The 16,690-nt window shown below is 39.3% G+C and overlaps 1 protein-coding gene across 2 annotated transcripts; it reads right to left on the bottom strand.

Annotated features, from left to right (window-relative positions):
- Positions 1-247: 247 nt before the first annotated feature.
- Positions 248-16,690, bottom strand: aff1 (AF4/FMR2 family, member 1). Of its 2 annotated transcripts, none has more exons than XM_008423785.2 (19): positions 16,486-16,690; positions 11,119-11,239; positions 9,607-10,422; positions 8,793-8,834; positions 8,078-8,155; positions 7,871-7,904; positions 7,444-7,492; positions 6,607-6,736; positions 5,637-6,503; positions 5,465-5,547; positions 5,171-5,381; positions 4,999-5,099; positions 4,237-4,300; positions 3,993-4,129; positions 3,720-3,791; positions 3,470-3,563; positions 3,353-3,393; positions 3,045-3,256; positions 248-2,443 (listed from the first exon to the last, which is right to left on the bottom strand). In XM_008423785.2, the coding sequence occupies exons 1-19, from the start codon at positions 16,500-16,502 to the stop codon at positions 2,322-2,324; spliced, it is 3,291 nt and encodes a 1,096-aa protein (XP_008422007.1). In that variant the 5' UTR covers positions 16,503-16,690; the 3' UTR covers positions 248-2,321. The 2 variants fall into 2 exon arrangements, with proteins under 2 accessions (XP_008422007.1, XP_008422006.1); XM_008423784.2 differs by lacking the exon at positions 16,486-16,690 and adding an exon at positions 11,560-11,625.

The following is a 16,690-nucleotide window of genomic DNA, read 5'->3' as shown; positions in this document are numbered from 1 at the left end:
GCCTGACCCGTTAGTAAACATAACATCCCCAAGAACTAACCATGAAAATATGGAAATTTAGAGTTTTTGATTGGTCGAGGTCGGTGAAACTAAATGATACATACAGTATTTTGATTCTGAAAACCATCTGATTTCTCTGTGCATCTCTAAAAAAATATATTATTTTGTCGCTTTTACATCCACACTTATGTACTTATTTTGCTCAAGGTAAACCAGAGTAAGCACCCACTGCCCTCTACAATCACTCTAATTTAGTTTCCAGTGTTTATTCATCTTTGTACACTGCAACAGTTTCACAAATTTTCACAAAATGAAAAAGAAACATCTTTCAAAAACCGCTCTAAACATTTTGTTTCCAGTCAAAACACAATTGGACAATTAGTTACAATATAATTTATAAATTAAGCAGCAAAAAACAAATGATGAAATTAGAGCCACAGGACCTGAACAGAAAAAAAAAAAAAGTATCAAACATTGCAGTTTCCCTTCGTGAGCAGGGCAGACATCCATCCATCCCAAACTGTAAAGCTTATTTGAATGACATTCTGCTGAAGTAAAAAAAAAAAAGCTTCCAATTACATGGCACTCTGTATATGGCATGGCATAGCTGAAAGCCATAAAGCTAGGAACAATTCTGATCACCGTTCAGCACTTTTAAGTTAAGAAACGCCAAGTGCTATTCCTACGCTAGTCTAGACCTTCTCTACCAGCATGTCATACCCAAAGCATGTCCCCCGCATATAAATAAAAAATAATTGTAATAACAAAACATGTTATTGCTTCGAGTCAAACAAGCACAGTCCAGCCAGTTTAGCATGGCCTTTGCCACGCAGATATACCTAAAATAAATTGCTATCAAAAATGTTGAGAGAAAAACTGCATTATTTCCTAAATTGTCCTCACCTCTCGCATATTTAGGCGGGATGTTGCAGCTCTATAGAATATGGGAAATATAGCAAAACATTAAAAAAAATGGAAATGACTGCAGCAAGAGCCTGGCTAATGTCCACAACTATGAAGATATAAAACAAAATTTACTTCTTCAGTAAATTTTTTTACATCTGAATAGATGTAAAAATTCTTCCAGGCTGTAAAGGCAACTTGATATACAAGTTTGGTGTTCAAAATCCCCCAACTCTCTCTGTTAAGTGTCTTCAAAGTTCAGCTAAAATCTAGTGAGAATGTTCATCGTCCGTCATTACTAATGAGTGTTTCGATCAAATTGAGATTTTACAACCAACAGCTGCTAAGGTGATTGTGCACACAGAAAACACAAAAGCAAGATTTTGATATCATGACTTTTGATTTTATAAGAGGGACTACGACATACCAAAACAAGCCAAGTTTTGGCTGAACTTTCAAAGTCGTTTCCACAATCGCACTGTAAGGATTTCTTCCCAGCCAAGAAGTTCTTCATCAAAACGATTTCTATAGTTTACACGGAGAATCTTTTCTAAGATTTGGTCAGACGAATCTGCCGCTGAAACCCAACACCGCAACAGTGAGCTCACCAATCAACCGGAGAAAACTCCATCGTCATTATGTACACCAACTTTTGACAGCAGCAGAACAAATTAAGACAAAGAAGAAGAACTGGTTTATGCCGCTAACACTCCAGCTGCACTTGTTCCACAGAGCTTTCTGCACCTTACAGTGTTTGACAACTATAGGCAGGTCTCCTCTAAATCAACTTCTTAGTAAGGCACCTGATTACCGTTATCCATCGCTTGCGATTATTGCACATAAACAAAATGCGGAACCCCAGCCAGACGTTTAGCTAAAATAATTAATTATTTTAGCTGTGTGGCACAACGTGTGGCACTGTTGCAACAAACTTCATTGGGTCACAGGTCATCAGGACAAACCGACGTTTCACGCTGAGACGAAGAACATGATGCTAGCAGAGACAACTGGAGGTTGGTGCTAGTTAAGTGCCGTGGTTTTCCAACTACCGTCTCTTCAGAGATCGTAATACTAACAAAAGTAGTGAAAAAAAAAGGAACAATAAAGCTCACAATACTCGGACCACAAGCAGATGATTTTAAGAGGGCAAATTCACAGAGCCCCAAAATGGCACTTTTGGCAATATCTGATTTGCTTCCTTCCATGTTTGTTTACAACACACACAAAATAAATAAAAATACACATGATGTATATGAAAGCAGATGTCTTTGTCCTGGGGAGAAAATGGTTATTTTCTCATGAGCCACCTCCACAGCCATCTGCCATCCACTTTGTTAATGAAATAAGGTGATGTCAGAGGCATAAACATGCAGATAAGTCTGAGACACTCTTCTGGGGTAAAGCGTAGGCGTCCAGCATCAAAGCTTTCGGCTGTCCAGCCTTAACCAGTTGACACCTTGTCTGACGTAGCGGACCATGAAGCTCATATTTGACATCAGGCTCAGAGGGCCCATGGAGGCGTCCAGCTCTGTGAGCACACCTGAAATACACATTTAATGGAAACCAAATATTAAAAAAAGATCATCATTTGGTGCGGAGATGTATTTTTTTAATATATATTTATATAAGGTTTATGGTTTAAATGCTATATTTGACCTGAGACACGTTAACACTGTGGAACAATGAGTCACTGTCACTGAGTCAACTTCCTATTGAGCTCCAATTACAAAATGTGATGCATTGGATATTTTATGCAAACATCCCACTGTTACGCATCACAAACCTTACATTGGTGTGTATTCACTGTACAGTTTTTGGGATCCGAGTTTTAAATGTTTAAAATCTTTACAGTATGGACTTAAAATCAACATAAACATGTTTTTTTTTTCCATCCGAGGTCATCTTATTCCTAATGCAGTTGCTCTGTCTAAATAAAAATGTGTTTTAAGAAATAAATACATTAAAAACAACTCAGAAGGTGAAAACCACCTTGCTGTCGTGGAAGGTAAACAACAACAGCATCACAGCACACATTGCCTAAGGCTAAAGCACAGCAGAAATAAAGACCCAGAGAAGATCATTTTTTGATTTCCAGATGTTAGCTAGCTAACAGACTAGCTGGAGGGATTTTTCTTTCTTACCGCTGCCTTTTAATGCCAGTTCCTCTGCCTGCTCCCAGATGTCATGCGCACTCAGAAATAACGTGGTGATCTTGACGTAGGAAAAGGCCACTTGTTCTATGTCTTGAGGAATCGCCACAGTGCTGCCGACTGCAGAGCCGCTGTGGTTCGAACCGGTACCTGAGCTGGTGCTGGCGGGAGACGGCGCGCCGGGGGATGGGTTTTCCGCTAGCCTACAAAATGAAATATAAAAAGCTTAAACCTGGTGTTAGGCTGCAAACATTAAATATGTTTTTATGTTTTTGGGAAGGGTGAGAGGAATGACTGACTTTGCTGAGGAGGGCTGTTTGCGTGACACCTGAGCGAAGTTCTGAAAGATAAACCGAATATTTTATAATACGACTACAAAACAAGCAGAGATGATGATAAAGCATTTATAAATTTACTTGAAAGTGATCCGTAAGAGTCTTTGAAAATTTTGTTGCAGCTTCTTGTTTGTGGCGAAACATGGCCATGTGAAGGAGAGACTGGCACTTTAAACTGCAGGAAAGATACAAATGTTACTCAAAAAATGTCAGAAAACAATGAGAAAATCATTAGGTGAAGACATGGCATTTCTGCAGCTTTTCTATCCTTTGCAATACAGTTTAGCCACCTCCCAATAACGCTATCTTAAGAGAAGGCGCTTCAACTTACCATAAAGCTAAAAAGTCATTTTCTGGGGGTGAAGTTGATGAGTCCACTGGGTTTTTAAGTTTCAGAACAAATCTGTGAGAATCAGAGATAAACACAGTACGAATCAGGACAAATGTTTTATCACACCGTTACTGGACGCTTGCCTCACATCTGTAAGAAGATTTCAGTGCCAAGTGTGTGAAGAGCATTAGAGAATCGGTCCCCAAACTTTTCTGAAAGCATCCGTGTGTAAATAAGCCCCTGAAGCAGCGTCGAAGAAACATGAAGTCTTACTTGAGCAGCTCCACCGTCTCTGCAAGCATCGTGTAGGACGACCCTGAAATCTGTGGATCTTTCTCCATGGCAATGCCACTCTCAACAAAGAACATGGCTGCCTCCAAGTAAGTGAAAGCTTTACTAAGCTTGTCCTGCTGCACAGACGTAACAGAATACAAGAGTAAAAAAAAGCAGTGACATGTTGTATGGAGTGTGGTGAATTAAAAAACAACAAACAAACAAAAAAAATAGACCAACTTACCTCAGCATCTGCCTTGTGCTTCAGTTTTTTTGCCTCTTTTATGTAATGGTTCACTGGATACTGCCTGTGAAACAAAGAATTACTTTACTCAATGTGAGTGACAGTCTACTGACGCTACGTGCTCATCCAGTAGGAGTGAACGCTGCAAGTTAATGCAATCTGCTGGATTTCCTTTTTAAGGTAATTTCAATAATTAACCCAGTTTAATAACTAGGGTCAATATCAGTTTGAAACTGTGTGACCGGATTCAATTTACCGTTTCTGTTAAGCGCCTCGAGTCACCATGATGATTTGAATTTTAAAAACCAATCAAGCCCACCAAAACATCTGACATTGTGTAGGAAACAGGAAAAAACGATAAACACACAAAAGATAATGTACGCCCCTTTACCCCTTTGACATTTTCTTCATTACCACCAAAAACTTGTCGTGTATTTTATATTGTTTATAACCTAACTTTGTTTTTCACTAATGTTCTATAACAAACCTCTGAGGCCAGAACAGAACAGCTGGATTTAATTACACAAAGGATGAATGACTTTTGAATTTATTTTTGGGTAATCAGGGTAAAGAAGACTGAATGAAAGTGCAGACCACACTTTAAGATTTTATTAGTTTAAAAAAACACGGTGACAAGCATATCGCAGTGTAACATCCCACTAGAATGCACTGACTGTGAAATTACAACATTTAGGAAACACTATATAAAATGACTATAAAAACTTTTCCCAGATTGAGTGCAAGGAAAACTTGGACTTGTACCTCTTGTTGAAATGCAGCAATGATCTGTTGCTCACAGCTCCTCTTTGGGGCTTTAAAGTTGGTGGCACATCAAGGCCGCTCTTTGGGGTCTTAACCTGACTCTGAAGAAGACGCATTAGATTGAAAACTTTTATTCATATCTCACCACTTATGGTAGTGTCTGAAAAATTACCTTCTTATGAAGTGAGGGTTGTGGGTGTTTTCCTTTAATCGTCTTGTGCTTGCTGGAGTCCCTACCCTTGGCATTCTCCTTACTGGTCTTTAGTACGGTTGCCGAACAGGGATTCTGTACCTTTGGAGCTTTAGTGGTGTCTTTGGATGTTGCCAGGTCCTGAGATGTTTTCTTAGCCTTCTTTTGCTCCTTGTCTGGTTTGTTGGAACTCCTGTGTGAAATATAGATCACAAGAGTTGGAGCAGCGATGACTTGGTATGTGAAATTCAGATTTTTTTTTTTTACTGGACGTACTCTACTTTCACAGAAGCACGACTTAATGAGGTATTCTGGTTTTCCAACTTAAGTTTCTTCTTGGGAGGACTTTTAGTCTTGACCTGGAAAAAAGAAAATAAAAACGCACAGTAAAATAACATTTTCCGATAAGAATGAGCACAATCTCTTCCGTGCTGCACAAATTCCTCACATTTTGAGACTTTTTATTACTTTTTCCAGGTCCATGTGCTTTAGAGGACTCTCTGCTTGCTTCATCCTTCTCTATGGCCAGTGCTGGTCTCTTTGCATTGCTGGAAATCCCTTTATTATTACTGGATTTCAGGGGGACTCTTGAGAGCAGACCGATATCAATCCTCACCAGCAGGGATTTAGGAGGCTGGTGTTGGTCCCACCAACCCTTTGCTGCCTCAGAGGCCTTATGCGAGTGCTTGTGGGTTGATTTGTGAGGCACCTTGGTCTCTCTATTGGTTTTGGGGCAGCTGACTCTGACCGGAGCAGCAGGCTGGGTGGGGCTCTGAGCCGAGCAGCAGCAGGATTTAGGATACTGAACGCCACAGGTTGGACAGCGACCGTGCAGCCCAGGAGCGACTTCCGATCCAGCCTTCTTATGTTTGGCGCATTTAGTTCTTTTAGCATCTCTATTAGTGTCCTTTTTGTGTTCCGCCGTTTTTGATTTTACTTTGGGATTGTCTGTGAAATGTTGCTCCGTTTTTGAGGTTGCGAGTTCCTCAGACTTAACACTGAGCGCTGTCTCAGTGCGATTGGGCCCCCCTGCCGCTGAAGGCTTTGAGAGTCTCCTTGAACTGCTGCTGCTGCGTCTCCCTCCATCAGAACGGCTTGTTTTGCTACTGTTCTGGCTGAAAGAAGCATCCTGAACGCTTTCGCTGCTCTGCTGAGTAGCAGCCATATTGTCTGTGAGCGCTCTTTGCTGAGAAAAGGCCTTTGATTCCTCACTGGCATCTGCACTGGTCTGCCGATCAGTGCTGAAGGTCTGCTGATGGGAGCTAACCCGCTCTCCCAGCTGCCAGTCTCGATTGCTTGCTGCCGGAGCGTCAGGCTATAAAAAGAACATAAAACGTATTTAAAATAATAATAAGAAAACATAAGTATGTGAGTAATTTATTGGGTGATAATTAAAACATAGTAAAATGAGCTAAAACCTCTATTTCAACTAGTTTGCTCTCTGGGGGTTTCGGAGGCTCTTTAATGGAAATGTCGCTGTCTGACTCCAAGCTGCTGTCACTGGAGCTCCTCATCTCTGCATCACTGGAATGTGTGGCTTCAAAGGAACTGAAAAACACAAATACACACAGATTGGTATTAAAAAGTAGCCATTAGTAATCATCAATACATGCAACTGAAACCAGATGCTTTTATTCATTCAATAAAACATTTTCGCTTCACTATTGGTTATTAAATCAGACTAAATTAGTCCTAACTTTGGTCAACAAGGACGACTAAAATCTATTAAATGCTTACTTTTTCAATCAGAGGTTTACACATTTTAACATTACTGTGCCTTCAACTAACCTGGGGAAAGCCTGGAGATGTTACTAATGCATGGGGTGTGCAAAGTGTGATTCGGGGTCCGTTTCTGACCCTTGAAAGAAATTTGTTCGGCTTGTGATCACAAGTCAAGAATGGTAAAAAGGAGGTATTGATGCACTCCACTAAATGTATAGCATGGGTCACTTTCTTTAAAGTTCTGTGGGGCAAAGCTAGCATAAGATGTGTATTAAAGAATAAACCAAGTCCTCAGGCTGTTGGAAAAAAAAAAAGCTAGTAGCACTGTTACCGTCATACAAAAATTCTAAATTGCCAAAATCTGAGGGAGTTGAATTTCCTTCAACGACACAGATTTAAGAATGTTTTGAGGTAAATTCTCACCTACATATAAATAAAAATATGCATCTTTGATAAAAACAAAAATATGGTTGTGCTAAATTTCATATTTATGAAATGAGGAAGCTGTCATTCTGAAAGTTTTCAGTACTCACTTTGAGGAGTTAAAATGAGATGAATCTTTACTGGAGAATTCAAGGCTTCCTGAAAAGAAACGGGGACGGTTAGTTTGTTCGTGAGATTTTGATCAACTAAAATACTAACTGATCAGCAACAATGTGAGAGATTGGTAATAACAGAAAGTAATTCTTCTTAGCGGCGCTATAAATGGATATATACAAATGATTTAGCTGAAGTTTTACTAAAAGCTTTTTTATCTTTTTAGTCAACATGTTGATCTGAATTTAGATTCCAATGTATTTTAATCGGTGTGTTTTTTAAATTTCCTGTTAGCTTAAACTTCACCATAACCATAAAAAGGCCTGCTATAAAAAAACAAAAACAAAAAAAACAAAACAACTCTCGATATAATGGATTAATTTAGCTGTGCTGATTGCGAAAGACAAGCTAAACATTACTCACTTTGTTCTGGACATGATGAAACTTGTTCTGCCTCCTGCAAGGATGGAAAAATAAATATGAATTGTATTACTCATCTGCAGATTTGTTTAGGGATAAACCGTGTAGTTAGAACATAATAAGAGGAAAAAATTTGGAATGCTAGAAAACCTATGAGCAATTTTTTCCAAAACATGGAAAAAATTGAATGGTTAAGCTTTGATTTTTGACCTTGGCTGGAGACTTGGATGGTTCATAGGTTGGAGTGTGTATCGCTGTCAGCAGAGGGGGCCATGGGCGAGTCATTTCCTGTCAAACACAAACAAGAGGTTGACATGCATTTAGAAAAAAACAAAAAAACATGGTTGATTCCCAACCTTCTGTTTTGAACAAGTTCATCTGTTCTGTCCAGTAAGCTGGAACTGGAAAAAATGTTATTAAAGTGAGTCTGGAATACAAAAGAACTCTATTGGTTTTAATTTTAAGCTCACATTTAAAGGTCCTCGAATAATGTTTAAAATCAAACATTAAAAGCCTAAGAAAATACAAAAGGCTGTTTTTAAAACATGATTTTGTAAGTTTGGGCAAATCTTCCTCCCTACATTGCAATTTAGTGGCTACTACAAATAAAGGCCCATATTTTAATGATTGTGTGAAGAACCAACACACAACCTGAAAGTTGACCCAGACTTTGGTCTCTTTTCTTGGCACCATTTAAAAAAATTAAACAATTAAAGTTTCTGCAAATACTAATTCCTAATCTGGTATAAAGTCCAAAAGGGCAAAAATAAAAACAACAACAAAAAAGCAGAAGTAGATCGAGGCCAAATGCAGCAAAAAAGAAAACTTTTGCATTTCAACTTCAATTTTTTCCAAGTACATTCAGAAAATCTAAGAAAATTTAAAGCTTATTTGCTTAAACATGGACATAAGTGGCTGAACGTACCCTTAAGATATCTTCCACACACAGAACTTCATCAGATGGAGCCTTTAAAGTCAGGAAAAAAAGATATTGAAGCAAACAATTAAACTAAAAAGTGCAAGTGAAAATGACACCATTTCTAAAGTCACAATTACAACAATAAATAAGTGATTTATCAACATATCCATTAGTATATTGCTGATAATAGTGATATAATAATTAAGTTTATTGCTTTAGTTTGAATATTCTCTTCCATAGTAGGTTCCATTAGACTCAATAAACATAAAAATTTGAATGATTTGGCTGAAATACTATTACGGTACTATGTTCGATTTAGAAGCAGTTACTCTACTTAATGTATATTGGATTCTTAAGCGGCCTCTTGACAATAGCTTCAGTTTTGTAGAGCAGCATTTGTTTTATATACATTTGTTTTATATGAGGTTCTGACTGTATGCAGGGATGCATGCTACATTTTATTTTAATCACCACTTCTATACTTGCAATAAATACCATAAAATATTAACCAAGGGAGACAGAGCCAGAGAGGAATGGTCAAGCATTCCTCTCGTTCAATGGTCCAACCTTGTGAAATGCTAAAGGAGAAGTGGAAAGAAAAGCATATCCACTTATGAAAGAAAAAGTGTAAAGCAGGAGAAGAAATGTTCATTTTGTTCATCACTAGCTGCTGATAGTTCCCATCTAACTTCATTTGAATGCCAAATTTCAATTTGGACTTGCTAGCGTAAGTGTCCTTTATTGTTGTAAATATAGTTTTTAACCACTATTGCAATGATTTTAGGTACATTTATGTTCAACTGCAGATGCAAAATCTCACCTCAAAGAACTGAGGCACTTTCATTGTTTTGGCAATGTCCGTTTTGTTGATCAGCTCTGGTAACGGCGCATAATGCTCCGGCGATGGCTTCAGCTCAGGTGACTTCTGGACCACTTGGTCCTGACCATCCATGGGCCGCACGTAGGCCGTTGGCTTCTGGGTCATGACCATCCCGGCCTGCTTGGACGACAGCAGAGAAGGGAAGGTCTGGGAGGGCAGGGCACTGGTCTTGGCTTGGGGTGGAGGTGGATTTATAGGCGAAAGCCTGCTGTTCAATGTGAAAACGGTCACACTGCCAGTCAACCCTGAGGAAAGATCTGGAGACCCTTGAAGCTGATCCCTTTTGAACGTGTCCCTGGTGTCCGTGTTAGCATTGTGGTCACAGGAATGTAGGACCGGAAGAGGCTTAGCATCTGGAGAGGGGGCAGACACTTCCTGGGGAAGGCTGACCGCCCCTCTGAGATCTGGGAAGACTTCACTCTCCTTTATATGATGTCCTAAGCGACTCGACTGACTGTGGGTCAAAGACATAGCTGGAAATCTAGATGAATGTCCACGGTGGTTTGGAGATGAGGAGTAAACGCTATTAGATGTCCCTTTCTGGCTTTGTTGGGTAGTAGACATGTGAAGGTCCTGGCTGTGGGAAAGAATTTTGTTTGATTGCTCTGCAACTGGCTGGCTCTGATCCGACTGCGATAAGGAAACGTAGGAAGGAATGGGTAAAGCCTCCAGTGAAGAAGGCACGGGATTATTCACATCTTCGTAACTGCCCAGCATCCTTTGGATTCGATCAGAGAGCTCATCCGCTTTGTTCGTCTGGAAAAAAAAAAGAATATTTCTACTTTTATGAACAAAATAAAGACACCACCATGACACCAAAAAATGTAAACTCCACATTAGGACTGAAATGATTCATTCGTTTAGTCGTGTTGAATCAATTACTGAAATAATAGTCAACTAATTTAGTAACATAAAGTGGATTTTCTTCTATTTATTACTTGAATTTCTCAGTATTGCTTAAATGCAAAACTTTGTCTTACCATTCACTATTTAAATCTTTGTTGAGTGAATAAAACGATAGCCTCCATCAGCTGCATTCAAAACTAAACAATTAATGAGCACAGGAGAGTCTTGCTCAATTATGATTGTGTCCTCACAGAATGGATCCTTTCGAGAACCAGCTAGTGTTTCACTGAACTTAAGGCCTCTTGGTTTGCCCCACAGAGACTGGGCTATTTTAGCTGCAGAGGTTATTAAGGCCATCAGCAGGCTCAGAGGAGGACGGCAGACTCTACCCAAGTTTTCGTCCTGAACTTCTGCAACCTTTTTGAGCAAAGCTAAGATGAGCAAATAGCTATTCATAGAAACCATGAGTCAAGAGCCCTACAAGGGGCTGCACTTCTGTTTACATGTACACGGATCCAGACCGCCTGGACCGATCTACCAGATGGTCGAGAGACAGCCACTGTTGTCCTTTAAGCATTTTGTTCCCTCTCTAAAAGCAACTCTTACCTTGTACGGTTCTGCAAAGAGTGGCACATTTTCAGCATCAAGTTCTTTGGTTTGACTGGTTTCTTGGACTCTTTGTTCCCATGCTCGGCGGCGAAGAAGGTTCCTCTCTTCATTGTGTGCGCTGGAAAATTACAAAGAAATACAAATGAGCTAAATTAACACCCCATTCACATGACCATCGCCTTGGGACTAACAATATGGAAATTTGACCGTGTTACAGTGATAATGTCCACTATTCTCGACTATACTATTTGTTTTCTAAAACAAAACAAATAGTTACAATTAAATTCCATTGCAAGGCAAAGCAATAATATGCCATCATAAAATTTCTGTATAAACAGAAAATAAATACTGAAAGCGTATGATTGACTTCTTAAACCCAAGGGGAAAGCAGCAGCGTCAGATGACATTAAATCTGCAGATAAGTGTGAACTGACTCACAGGTGCAAGGGGGATTCACTACACATCGCTCACATCACATCTGCCAAGTCTCCAAAGTAGATTTATTTGAACTTTTAAGAGCCCAGTAACTGTAATAAATAATAATAAAAAAAAACATAAAAATGCAGAAACGTCTATGGATACACTTTAAAAACATGAACAGAAACACTGCAGCTTCAGTTTTCACAATTTTCTTCCCAAAACACTGTGCTAATCATTCTCGCCGACAACAATCCCAGCAGGATGCTGCCATGGCAATGAGAGGAGCAGCAAAGATTTGGTACCAAGCCAAACAGATGAGCACCTCCTCATTAATGCAGCAGATAGACTTGCTAAACTCCAAGGAAAGCACAAACTGGCACGGCCCAGTAACAGGCTCAACACCCATGGGTGAACAACACAACAAGCGTTTCATAGAATCACACAATATTACGTACAATATATGCATAAAAGACAAAGTTATGGCAGTGCCAAATCAGTTCATTTGATCTTTTAGGCTGTTTTCCGTCAAAGTGTGATTGTTAAATGTTTGTTGCATTCAAATTTTCGCAGAAGTTGAGCATTTCAGATGTAGATTTAAAGGTAGATTGCATTGAAGTCCCAATCTACTTTTCAAATGACTAAATACAAAGATCAAAATAAAAGATTATGTGAGTGATTAAACTGTCTGTAATAAAAAAGTGTTGACACAGCATAACGGTTCACCTTTAAGGGCTATCAGATTGATCGGTTTGCTTGACATTAAAGCAGGAAACAGGTCCATGTCCAGTGAAACAACAGGACATATCAATCTGTTTGTGTTGTCTTTCATATGTTTGTCTCCCTTCACTGAAGGAACTAGATAGCTCCAAGCAAAGTATTTTAATCTGGCCGTGGTGCGGACTTTGACCGGGAGAATTGCAACACATGGACTCTTTTCTTGTTCAACTAGTCTGTTGCAGTCTTGCTAATGCACTTAAGACGATTGTGCAGGACAGAAATTAGACAAGCTTATGCTACTGAATGGTTGACCAAAGTTTTTATTCCAGGATAGATGATGGGTAACAAATGTCAAGTCTGCAAGGTGTCAGATTCTTTGGCCAATCCATAATTTCTCCACCATATTTGCTTGATAGTGTGTAGGTTTTGCAAAATGTAAAGCTTTTTCACCAAACACCTGCAATTTGATATATCAGAGAGTGCTAAACAGTGCTGTTATTTGCAGTGAGAAAAAAAGTCATCTTGGCAAATCTTCCTAACAAGTTTACAACATTTTCTAAGACTTTAAGTAAATATAGACATGGATTTTACACTTTACTGACTATAAAGGAGGAGATTAATTATTGCTCTGTGTATCCCCGCACCCCATCTTAAAATTGCCTTTAATCCAGGTATCAGAAAGAGCAAAATAAAAACTTGTGAGCAAAATAAAAACTTGTGAGAAAACCCCAACAATACAGAAGTTCTAGTGTTTCAAGTTTAATAAAGATACAAATTCTTGCAAGTTAATCCTGGAGGTTACAAGAAGATTTAAAAAACCCTCAAAACTGTAATTACGAAACAGGAAAGAAAAAAATAAGCTCCGAGACCACTGGCAACAGAAGAGTTTGTGGCAACATAAAAAGAAATCCATAAACACTGAGAACTCATTTGGATCTCATAAAAGGATGGATAGGAACCACGGCTTTAATCTTTACATTTTAAGCAGCTTTTTACAACTGCTGGCAGACCAATAACTGGTGGTACAATTTATCAGAAAAAAAAAAACAGACAAAAAGCTTGTATAATGGCCCAACTTGAAACCTCAAATTACATCAAAGCCTACTAGAACAATTAAGTAAAGTTAGGCAAAGCAAAGGATGAGAAGTTGAATGACATTGACAAGGACTGATTTCATGTCATGGACTGGTGACGTCTGAAAGCTGTACCCCAAGTCTCAACCAGTGATCGATGAACCTACAACCTAACAAGGTTGAGCAGGTATAGATTACGGATGTACTGAATGGCGAATACATCATATCTACAGGCCTAGGTTCTAGCTTTTTAGTTCCAGAAGCTCTTGAGGGTCATTTCCTGTCTGATTTGGGTAAAACTTGAGTTTCAGTCAAGGAAGAAAAACAGTGGAAAGGACAGCGGACCGGAAACGGGGGTCACCGGAGAGTCAAGGTTTCTCTGGAAAGCAAAGGTTGCACTGGGGTGTTCAGGAAAAATATTCCACTGGGAAAACGGCTATTGTTCTTCAAAATGTGCAACCATTCCAACATCAATATTCCCAGAGATGTCAGGTGGCAGCTTCAACAGGATAATGTGGCCCTAACTTGACTTTGTGCGATGTTCAGGAGAAAACTGCTGCTACCAACAGTCTGGTGCCAAATTCTGCAGCAGACTTTCAGAGGTCTACAAAACCCTGTTTCCGAATGAACAATAGAACAGTGAAACTACTCGACACTGGGCTGCTTGTCTTAATGTTCTGGCTTATTGACTAATACTTTGTGAATGCAACCCAGACTGTACATAATGAACCTACAACAGTGACCACCTTGTCTAAACTCGTGAAGAGTCTAGAAAGAAAGTGACTCATCAACACAAAACCATTCTCTCCTCCCTTAGACCATCTTATGTGGGCAAGCAAACTGGTTATCATCCAGCTTTGTAACGTCTTATGCAGATCTGAATTTGCATTGGAAATTTAAGAAGTACAGGACCAAATCCAGAAATCTCTACAAGCTCATTCAGGGAAATCCCAATGTGTTCCCAGGCAGGGAAAGATTTCCCTTCAATGTTCCGGATCTGCCAAGAGGGGTCTCCCCAAAGATCGACTTGCCTGGAAATCTTCTAAAAAATATACATATAAGCTGAGGAGGCATGTTGTTGAGCCATTTGCACCACACTCCTATTGATGTTGCAATAAGATCAGATTTTGTTTGTTGCTTTGGAAACAGCACAGTCGACGTTGATTATATACAAAGCTGAAACAATTTGCCAGAAACGGGTTTCTTTGGTCTTTGCCAAAAGAACACTAATATGCCTATAGGGATATATTCCTCTCTTTTACAACAATCCACCACCAGCTGCAATGACTCCCAGTACTGAGTCATCACTGTGTTTTACAACAGGAATGACTCAAAACATACTTTTTGAGTATGTTTGCTTGTAGAATGCAACGCAGAGACAGAGTGAAGGTATATTTGTGATGATAGTCTGAACAAGGCAACAAATTAAAGAAAAACAGAGAGCATTTTGATGTATTCAATTGTTTTTGTGTAAATATTAATAAACTTTGCTTTTACTCAACAACTGAACAGCAAATATTTACCATAAGAGAAATTGTGTGTTGCGGGTTCAGTGACAGTTTCCCTAGTTTTGAATCCAACTTAAAATGTAAGAAATCTAAAATTGTTGTATCAGAATATGCCACTAATCTTGACCTAATTTTCAATCAAATTCAAGGCACAAAAAGGACTTAATTTTTTAAACTGAAAAAGTAGAAGTTTTTCAGTAAAAATCTGTTGTTGTTTTTTTTTACCATGTAACCTTTCAATTAAGAAAGAAAAAAGTATATTCTTTATTATATTCAATTGATGCATCACTAAGGATCATACTTCTTTAGTAAAGTCGATCTTTAGGTTAGGTTTTCTGGGAACACCTTTGTAAATCCTCAACATTTCCACCACTGCTGAAATTGCATCCTATACACCGTTTAAAAACATCAGCTTTGTGATAATGACTGCTAATGCCCCTACAGCAGGGAGGGACATAAATAAATTAAGGGAGGAATCACATATGAAGGAAAGAATATGAAAAAAGGAAGAACAGAAGAAAGACTGACAACAGAGGAAGTAAAGAAGGACACAAAGAAGGTAAGGAAGCAAGGACTTAAAGGAAGAACAAGAAAAAAAGGGTAAAAAGGAAGGGCTCAAGAAAGGAAGGAATACCATAAGGCAGGAGCGACACAAAGTAGGAACAAAAGGGTGTGGAAGAACACAAGATAGGACTCAACCAAGGAATGAATGAATAAATGAAATTGGGACTAGAAGTAATGTCTGGAATACTTTGTAATTCCCTCTTTCATACTTATTCAGACTTTGAAAAGACTAGATTCAAATCCCCTGCTTTTCTAGACAGTGTGTGTGGAACTCTATATCCGACTGTACCTTCTTACATTTTTGACTGAACTGGACAGTAAATAATGAGCTGCTTTACATTTGGACATTTTGACACGTTTTCTTGCCCAAGTGTAATAACGTGACATTTGTTGTAAATTAGAGATGTGTAAACAAACCAAACTGATAGGAATATTTTTTTTCCTAAAATGTGTGTCACTCTTAGTTGCATTTCGTTGGGCTTTGTTTAGAAAATGTCTGCGTTTTTGAACAATTAGGAAACTACTTATCGCTACGGCTCTTTATGATGAGTAACTTGTTGTCAAACGCCATTCTTTGCAGCTAATGTTAGGAAGCAAAACACTGCTACATGGCAGTAATGGGGACATAGTTAAAGGGACAATCCAACTAAAGCCAAGTTTATCAAACACGACGCTAAAAAAAGAGCACGCACCCAGATAATGATATTGACCTTGTGGTCTGAGGTTGATGTCCATTTAAATAACATGCATTAACCCCCCAGCTCTGGCTCGCAGCTGGTAAAAGTCACACCAGCCTGTCGTTTCCAGCTGATTCCACCTCCCTCTGCTTGCCTGTCGACCTGAAACCTCGCACGTCTTCCAAGTTAGTTTGACAACACAATGTTCAATTACCAAACCCACTTCCATTTCTCCCTGTTGTACTCGCATACAGTTCCACTAGAAAACTGCAATCTAATTCCAGGAGTTCCGACGCGCTGCCACGGGACAGGCTGGCCGCCACCAGCAGAGCAACATCAACTGGGTTTACCCATCGGCTAAGCGGGGATAGCTGCTAGCGGTTAGCCGCGGAAGGTTCTGCCTACCTCGGCTGGGATGCCATGGTGCAGTGCGCCTCTCGGAGCGAACAAAGTTCGCTGTCATGCGTTTTTCCTGAAGGTCCTCACCGAGGTGGTCTTCACGCTTGGTCACATTGTTTACCGGTAAACTTAATTTAATTATTTCGGCTGCAAAGTTGTTTTGCAGTTGTCAGCTTTCTGCGCGTATTTTGGGTTCAGTCCAGCCCGTCTG

This window comes from Poecilia reticulata, linkage group LG12, assembly GCF_000633615.1.
Source record: "Poecilia reticulata strain Guanapo linkage group LG12, Guppy_female_1.0+MT, whole genome shotgun sequence".
NCBI lineage: Eukaryota > Metazoa > Chordata > Actinopteri > Cyprinodontiformes > Poeciliidae > Poecilia > Poecilia reticulata.
This window is presented reverse-complemented; position numbering and strand designations above follow the sequence as displayed.

Bases quoted from the DNA above. Each gene is read 5' to 3' on its own strand.
- aff1 (XM_008423784.2), bottom strand. From the start codon at position 11,585: ATGTGTAGTGAATCCCCCTTGCACCT. The intron at 7,905-8,077 runs GTCAAAAATCAA...CCATCCTTGCAG, and splicing joins CATCCAAGTCTCCAGCCAAG to GAGGCAGAACAAGTTTCATC. The intron at 3,792-3,992 runs GTAAGACTTCAT...TGATTCTCACAG, and splicing joins GAGACGGTGGAGCTGCTCAA to ATTTGTTCTGAAACTTAAAA.